We start from the raw sequence: 18,997 nt of genomic DNA on the forward strand, positions 1-18,997 counted from the left end.
AACAGAGCATTACAGAAGTGATGCTATGGGACTTCTGAGGTTAGGTAATAAAAGGTCATGCAGTCTCTGGCTTATCTGCTGGAACACTTGCTCTTGGAATTTTTACACCTCAGGTTGGAGTACCCTGAGACTGCCATGCTGTGAGAAAGCCCAGGCCACATGGAGAGGCCATATATAGTTGCTCAAATGGACAATTCCGGCTAAACTCAGCCTTCAAGTCATTTTTCCAGCCAAGGCACCAGACATTTGAGTGAAGAAGCCATCTTAGAAGTAGATCCACCAGCTCCAGCTGTTCCAGCCCCCGATATCATGCCTTAGAAACAAGCCTTCTTTACTTTATCCTTTGTGAATTACTGACCTAGAATTCATGAGCATAATAAAATTGTTTAACACCACTAAATTTGGGGAGATTTTGTTACACAGCAGGAGATTACCAGAACGGTAAGGCAGAAAAGTCAGGTAAAAATAAGAAGTTACTTTTGGATAGAAAGTTAAGTTTTGATTTTTTTTTTTTTTTGTCTACTGAAGAAAGTATATGGTATGTGCAGACATTATTCTGTCAGGCTCATCTTGGATGCTAATGTCCATCCAGATTAACTCAGTAGACTTTAGATTCTCATTAACTGCCAAGAAATGTCATCCCGATGAACCACTTGAGATTTCATGCTCAGAATTATGGATTATTGGTAAATTTCCATGTTGATCACCTGGAGGAACTGGCGATTTTAAACCAGCTAAGGCCAACCTAGTCGGGAAATTACAGAGAAATACATAACCTCAGTATCAGTGTCATTGTGCTATCTACTTTTCTTCTTTTAATTTTATTCTGTTTTAAAAATTGAGAATGGGTGTAATTAGAAATACCAGCCAGAGATGAACTTTTCAGAATCATCTGGCTATTAGAAATGGATGTCCTCAGACCTGGAAGGGCCATTAGAAACCCACTCGTAAAGGTTCTTATTTTATAGATGAGAGATGGGAAGGGGCATGCCCAAGGTCTCAGGCTGAACTATAGGGTCCTGACTCCACACTTCCCATATGGTGCTCTTTCATCTCAATAAGTGTTTTTTAGCTTGTAGTCTGGTTCAAAAATGAACTTCTTGGATGCTGGGCCAGGCCCTGTGAACCAGCCAAAATGGTATACCATTTTGTTTATGTTTGCTTTTTTGTCTATTTCTGGAGAGAATCCACATTTTCCATCTGATTCTTACAGAGATCAGTGACCCAGAAAAGCACTAGAACCATTGCACTTGATGATTTAATACTGTCATTTAAAAACTTCCAGAGTAAGTTAAATCTTGTGCTTCCTCATCCGTATATCAGATACTCCTGGGGAAATTCTTTAGTTGAGATCAATGCATAATGGGTGCATCTTTCAGATGGTTAGGGATAGTTGGAACACCCAGCAACCAACTCATCTTGCTGTCTGTTTGATAACACTCACATGTTAAAATTAGTTTTGTAATTCAAAAGCAGCAAACAATACAGGACTAATTAGATATTATTTTTCCTTCCAACCATTGCAGTAGTTAAAGCAAAGACAGCTGGGTTCTCCCCAGATAAAGCCTGAAAGCACAGAGGCTAACTTATTAGAAGTTTATTTTCTTGTGTACCACCATCCAATGTGGGTGTTCAGCAGCCTTTTTACATGGCATTTCAAAAACCCATTCTCCTTTTATCTCTAGGTTATGCCATCTTCTTGGGTCTTGGAGTCCTTTACTTATAGTCAGCAGACAGGAAAAGAGAGTTGAGGACAGGGTAGGAGACTTTTTATGGAGTTGAGTTCCTCATTTTTACCCATATTCCACTGGCCAGAAATAAGTCACATGGCCCCATCTGGATACAAGGGTGGTGTTGGTGGTACTTCTGAGCAATAGCTTTGCAGTACTGAAGAGGAGCACAGATCTTCATTGGGCAACTGGTCCTTTCTGCCACAGACAGAGTGAGCAGTTTAAAGATCCTGAATCTCAAGAGATGGATAAAGTATCTGGAATGGTACTTTCAGACAATCTGTGAAGTCTGCATATGGCTTATAATCTTCACTTACCTGATACCTTAGGAATTAAGGTGAACCTCAGAAACTATGAAGTCAACATTGATTGAAATATAACGTAGTAGGATAGGAAAATTACAATTCTTGGGTAATTGGATATTCTTTTATTTATTTATTATTTAAGGAGTGACAGAGGGTAAGGGTCCAATCTGGATTTTGAGCTGGTTTGTATTATAACAGAACTTGCATAATTATAGCAAAGAGGACTCTGTTTTCATTTTTGTAAAACTGTTGCTACAACTTTAGTTTTGTTAATGCATGTTTGCCCTTAAAAATGTTTTCAGGCTTGGCAGAAATTATAATGGCACACGTCGTTGCCCTATGGTTTTTATTTTTGTTGTGTTGCTTAGTTGCTTCTTGATTATTTCTATGTGTTTTATATAAGCTTAACCTCTCCCCTCAAATTATCATGATTTATATTTTGGAACCAGATTGACTATGGTATTAAATTATTATGAATTTCATTCTTAGTTTTAAAAATTATGATGCCTTTGGTGCCACAAGGTATCAGAAATGGTGACCTGTGAAATGTGTTTCTTCTACCACTTATTATGGAACAGCTCTGACAAGTGACTTACTTTCTGTTTTCTCATCTATGAACTTTTATTGGTCTGGTCAACTCCAGCAATCTTGGAAGTAATGTTGAGGGTTAAGTTGCTTCTTTTTTTTTTTTAAGGTTGAAGTCCTCACATGATACCCCCAGTGGTGTGCTAGAACTGGATTGCACTGGCCTAGGAAAACCAAATATTGGAAACTTGTTGTAATAGCTGATGTTACAAATACAAACTCATGATTAAAGAAACTGTATGAAAAACCGATAATTTCCTAATTTTTGTTACATTACTTTATGACCTATGCTCTTGATGTTATCTGTTTTGTCCATATGGTGGAAATACCATATGATGGGGTGCTGTTGCAACTCTCTGCCCAACTCTGCATTCAGTGATGCCACTTCAGTAGCTTGAGGTTGGCCATGGTGGGTGCTAGTTGTTAAATGTTTACCAGGAGTCCACTGGACTCACCACACAGGTCAGTCTTTACAGGGTAGTGTTGAGGATTGACAGAGACAAGTGGTGTCAGGGACATTGTAGATGTTCAATAAAAGACAGTTGCTTTTAAGGATATTCCTTCAGAAAATCTCTGCCATCAGCACAGAGCTTCAAAATGACCTGTGTTGTCAGGTCATTGCAGTCCAGGGCCTCTGAAAGGACACTGAATCTCTTTCTGTTTCTCTATTTATAAAATAGGCTCATTAATACTTGACTCCATCCCTTCCAGGGATATGTTAGGGAGAAAATGTCCCAATTGATGTGATACCATTTTGAATAATGAGGAAGCACCAATTCTAATTTTTCTCAAATTGAAGGTTGAGAGGTAGTTTTGCACAGATTTTCTGATTTGTGCCAATGACAACTTTGAGAAGAAAAAATGTTACAGTCCAGAGCTGTAGCAGTAATTCTCTAGTGCTGGTCCCTAGGCATGTGCACTATGGTCCATGACCAAGTCCTCTCGGGCTGCTGGCAGATAAGGACAATGTAATAGGATATAGGTGAAAAGTTGTCTGTTTTCTCATCCTGGGACCCAGGGAAGGACTGTCTTTTATTGTTTGTTGGTTGTTTTATTGATTTTGTTCTTTTGGCAATTTTTATATTAATATGTTCTATCTTTATGAAATGATGATGATAGTAGATGGTAGTGGTGGAGGTAGGGTTCATTTTAATGTCTTTACTTGGAAAAAGCCAGAAATGATAGTTGGTCCTCTTCTTTAATGCCTAAGGTTTTTCTTTTCTTTCTTTTTCTTAAAAATACCCGTGGTCCAATGAAATGTAAGGACCTAGAACTCCTCCATGTTGACTTTCAGTGATTTTTCTGGAAGCAAATAAATCTTATGGAATTATCCATAGGTGGCTTTTAAGGCAAATAAATCTTACGGAATTATCCATAGGTGGCTTTTAAGTCAAATAAATCTTAATGGAATTAATCCATAGGTGACTAATTGTTTCAGCAGCATGGACATGCATGAGCACTTTTGTTTACTCCTGTCATTGGCTACGTTCATAAAACCATTGATAATTATTATTAAGAAAATCAAAACATGAACTGAACAAACCTTATCTTTATCTCTTCTGCCAAGGGCAACCTTTAAGAGTCTTAACAGAATTGGTTTTTTTTTTTGTTTTGTTTTGTTTTTTTGAGAAGAAGCATGTGAAAAGTGAGTCTTGAAGCTTAAAATTGTAATTATGTTGTTTTCTTTTTAGCTAAAGAAGTACTTGGGTCTACATCTGGCTTTAACCATTTTTGTCTCCCCTCTAACACTGTTGATATTAATGCCAGTTTTAATTTTCGGCATCATGAGTGCATAAATATATCACACACAGATGTGGTTTTGAACAAGGACTGAAACTGTAAATTAGGAAACAAGAGATTCACAGGGTTTCATCAGATCAGTTCACTCCAAAAAGTGACACAGTTGTACTGAAAATGTTTTAAATTGCTCATTTCAAACCTACCTCAGTAGCAAAATGCCATGCGTGCAGCGGGTTTGCAACCACGTTAGTCATTTTCTTTTCTCCGTTTTCTTGCTATGTTTGTATTGGGAGCACAGAGTAATGTAATTTAGTAAATTTGATGGCTGGGCAACAGCCCCAGTGTTGAACAGTATTTGGACTATGATTACTTGCTGGCATTGTCACAGTTGACGTTAATTATTGATGGAAGTTTCAGAAATAGCGCATGTGCCAGGAGCTTTTCACCGGAACGCAGGGCTCCAGGCAGGAGGGATGCTAAAGAGGGTGGGGGAAGAGGCACCTGTGGCTTTTTCGTGTCTGTGCACAGTGAACCTGAATCTGGTGGGCTGTGTGATGCCTGTGTAAAGGTCATGGTATAATGGAAGGATGAACCGTCAGGCTTATTTCTATCGTGTTCCTCCCCAGGAATTACACCGAAGAAGCCAACTTCAGCCGGAGCCAGCCAAGACGAAGGCTCTCCAGACTGTCATTGAAATGAAGGTAGGAGCTGTTCACGTTTGTCAAAAACAGCTGTTCCTTTGGAGTTTGTTCTAAACTTGATGGTGCCTAACATAAACACATGAAATTAACCTTGTATTTTTCTCTAGGCACCCTGGTGGGTGCTTTTCTTCTGGATTTCTTTGCCTTCTCCAGTGCATTTAATTTATTGCCCCTTTAAATAGGATGCCTTATCTGGGCAAAAGAATAAAAGGCTCAAGTATCCCTTGGCTGAAAGGAGCTGGATTTATTTCCAGGGCATAGCCAATGATTTCAACCCTAAGGGAGGTTTTGTGTGTGCTTTGAAAGTAAATTTCTAAGGCTAGAATAATTCTTTTCCTCACATTCACATTATAATGAAAAGACACCTTCAGAAACTAAGATTTGGCAAACAGAAGTTGTTTTAATGCAACAGAAGTTTTAAATAATTAAAATTATACTATCAGCAAAGTTTACTTTTCAAAGAATAATACTTTCCTATGACTCCGGTATTTTCTCCTAACTAAGTCTGGAAGTCATGGTTACTTATTAAATATTCACAAGGTATTTTATTTAGCTGTGGAGGAATAGAGATACAGTATTTGAAAGAAGTGAAGATCCTCTTGGATGGATTTAGAGCATTTAAAGAATAATGAGGTAAATAATGATGACATAGCCATTGAACTATGATTAAGAAACAAATCTAAATGAAACCCAGTTGCTTTGTCAGTGTCTAGAAATTTAAAGTCTTTTTACTTCCAGTATTTGCCAGAAGGAAACAAATAGTATTTATCTTAAGAATAAACAAAACTTATGCCAATGATGTTTGCAGTCTGATTATTCTACTTATAAGCTTAACATTCGAGAGTTCGCTAGTCACCATCAGCCTACAAAAGAAGTCTGAAGCTTGCTGATAGGATAATGATTTTTCTGTCTTTTTTGTAGCACATGATTTTAAGTTGTCTGCCAAAAATTTCCCAAGTCCTGGGGAAAAAGAAACTAATATGAACTACTGAATTCTTGGCATGTACAATTCTGACTTGGGATTTTTTTTTTCTGGTCAATGACAGTGTCTTCATCCAAGTGGATTTTTGTGGAAATAATGTAGAACATTTACTTTAAAACTTTATGTCCCCTAAATGAGGTTACATGACTCAGGGCACTTATAATACATTTGCAGCAAATTAGTTTGAAAAATATTATCAAAGGGACTAAATACCAATATGATTAAAAAATAATTGCTAATTTTGACTCATCAATTCATTATGAATTTGTGTAATTTTAACTTATTTTGAAAAGAAACTTACCATTCTACACATGTGGGGGAGTGATTCATAACTGAGATTTCATCCTCACTTCACTTTGGAACCAAACTTGAAACTTGGCTAAAGCTTAGAAAAGAAAATAAAAAAGACAAAAATTTTTATTTTATTTTTTTGCAAAGAGTCATTCAGTTCCCCATCCACCTACCTCCATACCTCCCTCCCTCCCCAGTTCTTAGCACAATTAGTAATAGAATAAAGGATGCATATAAAATCTATTTACAAATTATCTTTAAAAAAAAAAAAAAAGAAAGCATGAGTTCCGAATCTGGAGAAACCAGGAATGACATCTCACCCAGTGCAGTGGGTATTTTCCTGGTAAAGGTCTCTATGCAAAGACAGTTAGTACTTTTTAGTGACTTTTATAAATTTTGTGTATGGATCTCTCTTCCTAATATCATGTTTTTATTAGAAAACAAAAAATAGTAAATAAACACTCATTTAGGCCATTTATAAGAGAAGGCATAACAACATAATTTTTAGGGCAAATTCACATCCATATATTATCGGTAAATTGAGTCTGGAGTTTCTTTTTAATGGGTGCCAATGACGCTGATTTGTAGAAGAACACATTTTTAGGACAAATGATGATCAATACACTTGTCAGGGAACTGACTCTGGAGGTTTTCTGTTGTCTTTTGGGTGCTTGTTAATTTACAAAGCACTGTCTTCTGTTTTGTCAGTGGAGAAGTATGGGTCCCAGTATCATCTATATTCAACCTGCATAAATTGAGTTATGAAGGTACCTGGTCATCTTCTCAGTCATGTGTGTAGGTTGTGACAGAAGCTGTGATCTCTTCTAATTTTGTACGTTTCATGTCTATGAAATTGGAGGGAATGTTGGAAAGCCATATTTTGCAAGCCTTGGGGTTGATTACCAAATAGAACTGACCCTTAAACCTTGTGGGTGGAACTTGAGACACAATTGTGTTACACCTTTGGGTAAATATCAGTGTCATCTAATGCCTTGGCACACCTAAAGTTTAAAGGGGCTCTCCTAGAGTAAACTGGACCTGTAGTTTCAGACAGATGACATGAATTAAGGGTTTAGAAGTTACCCATACCTTTTCCCTTGCTTCTTAGAGAAATTGAGGGTCAGATTCTTGCTACCCATCTTCTCCAAAAATATACTTTGCATCTACTTAAGAAAGGTGTTTGTTGTGAAAATCTGTGAAATCTTGCTCATTTAAGGAACTTGTAGAACCACAGTCTGGTAGTTCTAGTAGATTTATTTGCACCCCTCTGGGCTTTTATTTTATTTTTTAAACTTTTTAAAAATCTCTTTTTGTCCTTGTTTTTATTTTTTATTGAAATATAGTCAGTGCACAGTGTGTCATTTTCTGGTATACAGCACAATGTTTCAGTCATACATATACATACATATGTTCTTTTTCATATTCTTTTTCATTATAGGTTACTACAAGATACTGAACATAGTTCCTTGTGCTATACAGAAGAAACTTGTTGTTTATCTATTTTACATATAGTAGTTAGTATTTGGAAATCTTGAACTCCCAATTTATCCCTTCCCATCCCTTTTCCCCCTTGGTAACCGTAAGTTTGTTTACTATGTCTGTGAGTCTGTTTCTGTTTTGTAGATAAGTTAATTTGTGTCGCCTTTTTTTTTTTTAAAAGATTCTGCTTATGAATAATATCATATGGTATCGTTCTTTCTCTTTCTGGCTTACTTCACTTAGAATGATGATCTCCAGGTCCATCCATGTTGCTGCAAATGGCATTATTTTATTCTTCTTTTTTTTAATCCCTCTGGGCTTTTAGAGTTGTGAAAAATGTGTCTCAGTGGGATGACCATTGGGGAGGGCCAACTGCATTCACAAAAGCTGGGACAGCTCTCTTGAAGCCATCATAACTATTGCCAGCCAGTTGAGCCGGGGGGCTAAAGTCACCTGAATGAAAATAAAAGGAAGCAAAGTGAATGAAGTTATTTGTGATTTATCTTCTTGCAGGAAGCTCCAAGTTTTAATTTTAATCCTGATTTGGTCTGGCAGGTATGTTCCAGGTTTGCACTTAGAACATTGTGTGTGTTTTTCAGAAAAATTACTTTTCTTGTAGATGTTGCAATGCTTCTCCTTTTCTTTACTAATCTTCTCTTTTCTGCTCTTATAGAGAACTGTCAATAAAAATGGTTGTTAAAAGGCTTTTTCCCTTTTTTCTTTCTTTAATGTTAGTTCCTTTAAAAGAATGTGTTTTTAACCTACTTTTGTTATAAATTTGACCTAATGTAAACATGATGTTCAAAAGTTTCACTTTCTTGGGTTCATTCATAAAGCTGTACCTAGTTTGTTTTTTTAAGAAAATGAATTACAGTAATGACAGTACTTGTCAAATAATCTCAAAATTTTTTTTGTTTAAACTTCTTAGTGAATGAAAATCTACTTCAAAATGACTGAAGCCTAAAGGAAATGTATTGGCTCACTTAACTGGAAAAAAACAGGGTATTGCTTCAGGCACAGCTTGGTCCTGGGACTCAGATGTTAACAGATCCCATTTTCTCTCATTCCATCTCTTGTTTTGGCTTTCTTCACATGAGTTCTGTATTCAGACAGCCCCTTTTTGCCTGTCTGAGCAAAATGGCTACAGCAAGCAGTGCCAATAATCGCAGATGGAAGGGACAGGCAGAAAGTTGTGTTTTGAAAAAAAAAAATGCACTCCCCCCCCAACAAACCAACCCTAGAATAATGATAATTACTGAGATGGAGCATAAAACTTCACTCCAAATTTAACACCCCCAAATTTAATTTAGGCTGAAAGAAAAAGCATGAAATCCCCTAATTCTCATTTGCTTAATGAGTTAAATGACACTCACTCATCAAGATAAACATTATGCTAACACTAAATTCATCAGAATTTGGGATATAGATGAGTGATACAAGGGTTTTAGTAAAAGTCACAGAAAGCATACTTGATCTGGTGAACTTGTTAACTAAAGTGGATTAAGAAGGTAGGGCCATAATGTGAATATGTGCCAATATTTCTGTGGCAACTGAAGTGAGGATTATAAATAGTTGAGTTTCTAGTCACACGACCAGCCAGGGCACTTGTATGTCACAAGAAGAGTGATTCTTCTTGTATAACATTTGTCTCCACCAAGCTTTTCTATGGAAACTGAGTAGTAAGCAGTTCAAGATTGAGCATGACTAAATTGCTGTTTTGTGGATGTGCTATTGTTGAAAGAATATGAATTCGCATTCAGGTGCTAAACTCCAGTGGTGAGGTTGATCTTTTGTCATTAAAGCCAAAACCAAGCCTTGTCTTTGTGTTCTGGCGGATGTCTTCTATTCTTCTGCATGGGGTTAACTGACCTATAGTTGAGTTAATTTTTCCTTAAAAGATAACTTGTTATTTGGTCAGATTCAGCCAATTCAGTTTCACCAGGCATGGGAAGGATACACTGGAATATGGAGAAGGCAAAGACTACTTGGCAGCTTTTCCCAACATTACATAGCTAGGAATGGAAAGATTTCAAATCCAAACTTAGGCCATTGAATGCATCCCACTTCCCAGTATGATTTTAATTTGAGGCCTGGGATCTAATCAGGAATACCTAGAATTGGCTGAAATGTTTTTTTTTTTTTGGCTTTAGGGCCTACCTAGGTTTATTTCATCCATCGTTTGAACTGTTACTTATTTGAGTTTAAACACTGCACTCAGAATTGTTTCTTGTTTCAAGATGATGTGTTCATAGAAAATTTTTGTCAAGCCTAGTTTTTCTATCAGCCATTATGATGGCTTTTAGGCCTTAAAAATATGCCATGACATCTTTTGTGGCTATTAAAAAGAATAACAGCAATAACAACAAAACTACACCTGTATCACCAGTGACAACTATAGCCTGAACACCAGTGAGCACACATGGGGACCTGAGTACAAAGCACCTGACATATAATAACCCATGAGTAGGCATAATTAGCCCCATTTCACAGACGAGAAAGCCTTGATTTAGAGAAGATAAGCAACCAGCCCAAGGTCCTATAGCTAGTAGGTTGGCAGCTGAGATTTGAACACAGGTTTCTTCTCTGTAGTTCTTATACTCTCTACTCCTCCAGTCTGCTTTTACTAAAGACAGTCCGTAAGTTCAACTGGTTTTTCTTTCTACATCTACTTTGGAAATTTGCACTGAGTTTTGCATCATAGAACAGGTTGAGGCAACTAATGAGAGCTAGAGAGGTCTATGATATTTTTTGGAAAGGTATGATATTGTACTTTGTGCTATAAGGCACAATTCATCCTTTTTACATGTACGTTATCAGTCCTCCAGATAAGCCTCCAAATATGTACCCTACAGCCAACATATATGCCATTTCCTTGCCCCTGAGTTTTAAGGCCTGCCCTGAAGACTTTATAACAGTGTGGAGCGTAACTCATTTAGACTTGCAAAGCCCTGTTTTTGATGTGCACTATCCATTTACGATACCAGAAATTATCCTTTAGCTTATTTTTTTCGTGAGAAATTTCATCTTCTCATCTTTCAACTTTAAAAAAAAAAACCTTATCCCATTTAACTAGGTCCCTTAAATAAGGGGGAAAATGTGGGTTTTAAGTGATAGCCAGAAAAAGCAAAATGTCAAGTTAAATGTTAAGTTCTGGATGATATATGGTTGTCATTTAGAAGCAAGGAAGATTTTTTTTTTTTAAGTGAGACTTTTTCTTTCTTTTTTTTTGCCCAAACTCCTTTTTATATGCATTTGACTCTAAATGTTTGAGTTGCTAGTCAATAATTCCTGCTATAAGCAGGTTTAGTTTGTGTGAATATAACTCCTGAAGTTGAATTACAAATACCAGTGTTTACCAAGCAGCTATTTTGTGCACAGCACTGTGGTGGGTCTTTGAGAAAAAGTGAGCCCTCAGTCTTTAAGGGCTAATGGAAGGAAGTATATAAGCTAGGATCTAAATAGTGACCTAAGAATGCAAAATGGGCTGCAGAGACTCAGAGGATATCAAATAAAACAGGGGCAGAGAATGCTTCTGGGAGGAGGTAGCACTTGAAGAGGTCCTGGGAAAAATGGCATAATTTTGATAGTGGGGACAGGGATGATTTATAAATAGTGGGAACGGAGGCAAGGAGGTTGGAAAGTATGAGAAGTGTCTGGCGAAAAGCAGGTCATTCAGTTTGGCTGAGAGAAGACTAAGTTTAAATAGAAGATCAGATGAAACCATTGGAAAGTGGGAGAAAATAAGTAGTAGAGAAAAAAGCTGAAATTAATGAAATAGAAACTAAACATGTACCAGAGGGGAACACCAAAGCTAAACCCTGATTCTTTAAAGAGATAAACAAAAATGATAAATCCTGGTTAGAATCATTGAGAAAAATAGACAGCACAAATAAACAATGTCAGGATTGAAAGGGGACATCACTATCAATCTTATTGATGTTAAAAATATGAAGAGACTTTATTAACACCCTCATGATAGTACAGTTGCAATTTTAGACACTTTTTTAAAAACACAACTTATCAAAACTATGTGAGAAGAAACAGAGTATCTGAGTAGTCCTTTATATTATACAAAATGTTTCTATGACTCAAAATCTCACCACTAAAAAAAAAAAAATCTAAAAACCAAACCAAGAAAAACAAACAAACAAAAAACCCTCAGAACCCTTGCAGGCCCAGATGGCTTCTTCAATGAATTTTACTAGACATTTGAAGAAACAACTATATTAATCATACAGAAACTATACCAAAGAATAGAAAAAGAGGGAACATGTCTCATCTCATTTTGTGCAGCTGGTATAACCGTGATACCAATACCCGACAAAGCCATTACAAGAAAGGGAAATTATAAGCAGTCTCTCTCATAAATGTCAATGCAAAATATACTAGTAAACTTAATCCAGTGACAATGACCAAGTTGTGCTGATTCCAGGAAAGCAAGGTTGGACTAATATTTGAATATCAATCAATGTTATTTACAACATAGAATAAAGGAGAAAAATTAATATAATTTCAATGAATGCAGAGAAAGTATTTGGTAAATGCAACATCCATTCATGCTAAAAAAAAAAGGAAGCTTTTAGCAAACTCTTCGAAGGAGAGAATTTTCTTAATCCAATGAGAGGTAGCTACAAGAAAACTACAGCAAATATATTTAATGGTAACATGTTGAAAGTTTTCTTTGTGGTATCAGGAACAAGACAAGAATGCCTCTTACTATCATTTCTTCTCAATAATATTCTGGACACCCTAGGTTGGGAAGAGGCATGAAGGAAGCTTCTGGAGTACAAGTATATATTTCATGATATAATTTTTATGTACCCAAGTGTATTTTCTTTATCATAATTCATCATGCTGAAAACCTATGATTTGGCTACTTTCTTATGTATAGTTTACTGTAATTAAAAAGTTCATTTAAAAATAAAGGAAGAAAAACTCAGTGATAAAAAGATAACCCTATTAAAAATTGGGCAAATAATTTGAATGGACATTTCTCCAGTGAAAACATACAGATGGCCAATAAGGACATGAAAAGATGTTCAACATGATTTGTCATTAGGGTAATGCAAATTAAAATCACAATTACATACAACTTATCCCCCAATAAATAAAACAGTAACATTGGCTGAAATAAGACAAGGGTTATAGCAGAGTCTTAATATTGTTGATACATAAAGAATTTGTATTTATCAGTATAGAATAAAAAGCTTGGGGAAAAAATGTACCCAGATTTTGACACTAACTCTGGAAGGAGAGATTATAAAGGATTTTTTCTTCTTTTTCCCCCTAAATTTTTATGTTTTCAATAATGTGCATTCATGTTTTAGGAATAATCAGGAATTATTATTTAGGAAAAACAATAATACGTTTTCTGAAAGAAAAAATCACCTATCAAAAAGCTTAATAAGCATTCACAATTTCTTCTATTCCAGTTTCTTTTGCTAAACTGAAAAGGCTCCAAAGGGGAAAAGATTGTATTGTTTATGGAAATTGAGAATCTGGCTCTGCTGCTTACTGCTACTCTGAAGAATAGCTTTCCCTTCTGTGAAATGGGACCATGATACCAGCCCTGTAAGATTGTGGTGGAAATTAAAATGGATTAAGGCATGGGAAAACTCTGGCATACAGTAGATGCTCAAGGAATTCTCTGTTTCTCCATCCTTTCCCTTTCAGTCTGGAAATTGAATTTTACCTGTAAAAAAGAGGTTGTACCTTTGAGCAAGGACCACCGAAGAGAGAGAATATAACAAGCTTACCTCAGGCAGAGTCTTAGCTCTGAATACACACATAATTTGCATGTGGAAAGACTTTAAAAGCATCTTTGAAATGAGAAACGAGTGGGAGTGGTGAAAATAGCAACTCCCAGTAGGCCTGTGGCATAATAAATGACCTAGGGGACTTAGCTTCCTGGCTGTTGGGCCCTTGGCAAGTCAGTTATCCCTGTAGCACTCACTATTCTCATTTGATTCATGAAGGAATTGAACAAAATGTCCTGCTTTAAAAATTCTACCAAGTCTGGAGGCTTGGTGACTGGCAATCTTGACTCTCAAAGGGCCTGCTGGGGGAGTCTGAATTGACATGACATTCTTGCAAAATTTAAATCTTTGCTTTGTTTGCTCCATCTTGGCCAGCCCTGCCCAGGCCAGCAGCCCTTGCCCTCTCCCTTGTTGGTACTCAGGTTCCCAGCTTATTGTTTATGTAGGGATTGCAATTTCCTATTGGCGTGCGCCCCCCGCCAGCAGGGTTGAGAAGTCAACCACAGGCCTCAAGTGAACTTCCCCCTTCAAGTTTCAGTAATGACAGTGTACCAGCTGTCACATGCCTCATCCCTAAGGCATGGTCCAGTTTCCACATCCCTCAGGCCACGCTGGTGACTTGGGGTGGCCTGAATTCCTCTGCCGCCTGTTGCTTTTTCCGTAAGATAAACTTGTTGAACATAGAAGGATTTGCGATGTATTTGGAGATCCTAAGAATGAGGCCCCAAACCAGGGCTGTTGGGAGCATTGGAGGGTGGTAAAAGGAATGGGAAGAGCTAGACCAGGTTGCTAAAAGACCAGTAAGGAGAGCTTCTTTACTGATCTTTTCCCAAAGAGCCTTAAGCTTAAGCTTTTTTATTCAAAGAGAATAAGAAGTGTCAAATGTCCTTTTTTTTTTTATTATTCCCTGAAATGTATTCACAATTTTGCAAAGTAATATTTCACTGAATTTCTGGGAATTCAAGCCCTCTTTGTTCTCAGATGTTTGTGAAAGACGTCATGGATCCAGCCTTTGGGAGGGCAGGCTGCACATACCAAGGGGCTACCCTCTCATCTGGAAGCAGTTTCTGAAATTTCTTCCTCCCTTTCCTCTCTTCCCAACCTCTTCACTATTTTCTTTTGACCTTGCTCTGTGATCTTTAAAGACTAAAAGTACTATGTGGAAGAAAGGACCAAAATAGCCCAGCTTCTAGGTGGCACATTTTCTCTGAAGCCAGTTTGTCCTAAGGTTGTCCTGGGGACAGCAGGGTCTCAGGATGTGGCATTCTCTCTCCTATTCAAGGGAATGCTATGTGGAGGGAACCTTTCCAGTTTATTAAAGGTGTTTAAAAAATGATCAGAGAAGACAATTCAGGTGATACAAACAAACACCTCATAAAGTGTTATCATGAAGCAGACTGTCTCCATTTGGAGAACTGCAAAATGAATGGAGGGCAGGAAGCTCTTGTAGGATAATGAACAAGGAAGAGAAAAATAGCAAGTATCTAAATGGCTAGGGCCACACAGGCAAACTTGTTTGAGTTGAGAAGGAATAACGAAATAAGTATAAAGCCCAGAGTTACCTTAGTGTTTGGGGATTGGCTGACTGGATATACTGCATTTCTGGTCAAGTGGAACATTTACAGGGACATGAAAGTTACAAGTTTTGTTTTGCTGACATGGCACCCTGGCCAAGAGTGGTGCTATCTTGGGCCTAGAAAGTTATTTCAGCAAAAGGGAAAATCTTAGTCAGGTTGTTTACCTTTTTGTAAGTATCCCAACCTGTAAAATGGCTAAAATAAATACTTAATTCGTAGGGTTTATGGGGAAGATTAAATGAGATTTTCTAGCACAGTGCTTGCATTAGTAGTCAGTACACATTAGCTGTTGCTGTTATTAACTGCATTTTTTAAGAAGTGAAAGTAGGTTTATTCTGTGAGATACACACTCCACAGATAGAGTGTGGGCTCTTTCACTCAGAAGGGAGAGCAGCCTAACTGCATTTTTAATACCAAAATGGAGAAACATTGCTTCTGTACTGTGCTGTTCCTTTCTACATATTCAGATACAAATATATTTATATTTTAACATAAATGGAGAAGAAAACATAAGTATAAAAATCTTTTGATGTATTTGTTTCCCCCAACTGAAGGAACTTACAAAGTACTTAATATTAATTGAGGCAGTTTTCTATGTTGGGTTGATACTCAGTTGAGTGGCATAGGAACAACTATCTGGTTGTTAAAACACTGAAACACTTGTATGGTTGCCCCAAACCCTCAGAGTACCCCTCCAGCCCTTACCCTTTGATTCCCAAATCAAGCAACTAAAGAGTTAACCTCTCCCTGTGAGAACTTCCCAAACCTGGTTTCAGTGCTCCAGAGGGAATCTGTTCTGGTTGGTTCTTGCCCAGTGCAGTGCTGGTTGTTGAATGATTCAGCAATCACCCCTGACTCTATGGGATTTAAAACACTGGGATTCAGTTTCTGATTAAGGTAACTCAACTCCATTGAAATTGCCCATATGTCACCAGTGATATCCTGGTTTTCTTCTTAGTCTTTAGTCTCTTTAAACCTTTCTTTGACTCTCTTTCTTATTGTATGCAACTTTTTCATGATTTTTATCCATCTTTCTCTGATGATTCCTCCATTGTTTTTTCTATACCCGATTCTCGACTGTGTCTAAGAATTCTTTCACCACTAGGCTGATGAACCATGATCTTTACTGTCTTAACTTCCACTTTGGCTTCTGGTTTTATTATTAACTGCCCAAAGGCTATCTCACTGCCTTCTTTTTACCAGCTTATAAATGACTCCTAGTCAGACCCAAGTACAGACTCCTAGTTTGATTCTGAGGACTGCTTATCATTCAGCCTCACCTTCCTTTCATTTCTGACTCCACTGCAACTGAAAGTGATCTATACTTTTTAATCTGTCCTTACTTCTCCTTGATACATATTCTTATTCCTTCAAGTTATGTTGACTAATTATTATGTACTGGACATCATATTGAGTGCTCTTGACTTTGAATGTATTATTACTTCTGACTGGAAAAAAATTAATCTCTATGATAATGTTATTCAACTCCACACCTCATAATCGCATCCTGTGCTTCCTGGAGATTTCTTGCCTCTTTTATGGTGGTCTTGCCCATTTTTGACTTCTCTATTTGTATTCTTTAAGAATATTACATCTAACTATATTTTGCTGTTCTCTTTCACACAGTTACTTGTGTATTATACTCTTCTGGTTACAAGTGACCAAAACCCTGCTATTCTATTTTGGTATTCTGGAGAGTGGGTGATTCAGATGTAGCTGTATCTAACTGTTCAAATGATGTTATAAGGGCCCAATCATTCAGGCAGATTCTTAATACCTGGTATCAAAGAAAGCCACTACCAGCCACAGGCCCATATTTTTCTTATCATTCATAATCTCGGAGAAGGAAGGGCCCTTGAATTTGTATCAGTCCCTTTAAAGATTTCTGATTGGTTTTGATGGCATAATGAGTTCACCCCTGGATCAGTCAGTGTCCTGAGCATCCATAGTGCTTGCCACTGAGGGTCAGACATGAAAACCCACTGAAACCACAGGGAGCTGGGGAGATGTAGTTCCTGAGAGGAAGAGAAGTTGAACAGATAGACAAAAAGAAACAGCTATGTGCTACAGCTAGAAATAGGAAGGAAGGTAATCTTTATAGAGCACCTACTGTGTGTTAGGTATTCTTCTAGATGGTATACGTGTTCACTTACTTAATTCTCATAACAACCTTAGATTATAGGATTAGCAAGGCTAGGAACACACTCACAAAAGTAACTTGGGTGAACTAAAAATAGAAGCTACTGTCTTCTACATGTGTACCTCATAGAAATGGGGAGGGGATGGATTGGGATTTAAAATAGTGTTGTTGGCTTATGATAATAATGGCAACCTTTATTTCCTGGGGGAGTTTCATAATAGGTATTTTTCATGCATTATATATAGATCACTTATTATTTTCATACTGTGCTCTTGAGCATGGTCTTATTTCAGAGGCTCAGTTTCTTGCCTAAAAACATAAAAGCCTGAAACAGGATTTGCATCCAGGTTTGTGATTCTCTAAGGGTCAGCTGGATTGTTTTTAGCTCGTTTTGTGAGACTTGAGTTTGTTAACAACAGCAGCAAATTCATACATGGAGACCAAAACCTCAGAGATCACTTAGTGTCCAGCAAGAATGACTAGAGATATATCTTCTCCCTGTGGATCATTAGTAATGTGTACACAGACAGGATGACAGGATGTATTCCTGGGGCATAGGCTTCCTGAACAATGAGTCAGAAGTAGGCAAATGAGACCATGAAAAGAAACATCAAAGCACCCTAATTGCTTTTAATATAGACTAGCCCAACCTGATTCTGTGCTTGTACATTTTGCTCTAAAGTATTAGATACCATCTGAATCAACAGAAAAACACAACCACCAAAAACCAGCAAGTCCCCTGTCATCTTTTAATCTAGGCCATCATGTTTTTATAATTTGATAAGGCCCAAGAAGAAGAGTTTTTGATTTTTTGTTTTTCCTGATAACATGCCTTAGGCCCAAGTCGACTTCTTTCTGGAGTGCTTAACTTGGGCTCACTTAACCACAGTAAATCCCACACAGTAAATCCTTCCAAAGGCAGGGCATTACTCAGATAGCAAGACCAGGGGCTGCTCAATTATGTTTGCAACTACAACTAGATGATTTTTTAAAAGTTAAGCCTTCAAGAGCCTCTGTGGTATCCAGTAATAATAGTCTAGAATTTTATTCTAAATAAAGTGTAATATAATTATGTAGGGACGTTTCCTGAACATTAGCTCACGTCTTCTCTTTAAACCAATTGGTCCTAAATTTGTTGATTAATGTCCCCAGACCAATATGTGATCACAGTGAGTTGTATGCTCTGTAAAAACAGCTTGTATTTTCTTTCCTAGCCTGATATTAAAATGAAACCAGTAATTCTTCCTGTATTTGAAAGGAAAGCACATTGTGACACTCAGCAATAAATGTAATTGTTACTTTTTGTGACTAAATGATACTGCTTTTTTGATGTTCCACCCACTCACCATTTCAGTGTTCACAGTTCCTAGAGAGGAATTGAAATCTGATTCTTGCTGTTTAAGAGGAACATAATGTTTAACAAACACAAAAAGGGTGATAAAGGCATCCGTCAGGATGGCAAAGATGCTCTGTAAAGTTTCTACCAGGTTGTTGTACACTTAGGCCAAGTTGGATAGCTCTTGAGAGTAGCTTCATGGTTTTCTAAATGTATATGGCCAATAAGGTTGTCTTGGTCTCTTGGTCTTGTCCTTGTGTATGCTGGACACCTGAAGTCATTTAGAACGCCCAAGTCATGTGAGGACCTTATAAAAATGCAGATTCAGATTCAGTAGTTCTGAGTGTGGTCTGAGATTCTGCATTTCTAAATAGC

The 18,997-nt window shown here is 37.2% G+C and overlaps 1 protein-coding gene across 3 annotated transcripts in view; it reads left to right on the forward strand.

Moving 5' to 3' along the window:
- The window catches only part of ERC2 (ELKS/RAB6-interacting/CAST family member 2), an 875,964-nt gene that overhangs the window by 245,552 nt on the left and 611,415 nt on the right, over positions 1–18,997 (forward strand). For all 3 annotated transcript variants that reach the window (XR_012499973.1, XR_012499974.1, XM_074344641.1), the window contains exon 4: positions 4,987–5,061. Coding sequence is in view for 1 of the 3 variants with exons in the window: in XM_074344641.1 (XP_074200742.1) it covers positions 4,987–5,061 (75 nt within the window). In the remaining 2 variants the exon portion in view is untranslated. The remainder of the gene's footprint in view (positions 1–4,986; positions 5,062–18,997) is intronic.

The sequence above is a fragment of the Camelus bactrianus genome, chromosome 17 (genome assembly GCF_048773025.1).
Source record: "Camelus bactrianus isolate YW-2024 breed Bactrian camel chromosome 17, ASM4877302v1, whole genome shotgun sequence".
NCBI classification, from domain to species: Eukaryota; Metazoa; Chordata; class Mammalia; order Artiodactyla; family Camelidae; genus Camelus; species Camelus bactrianus.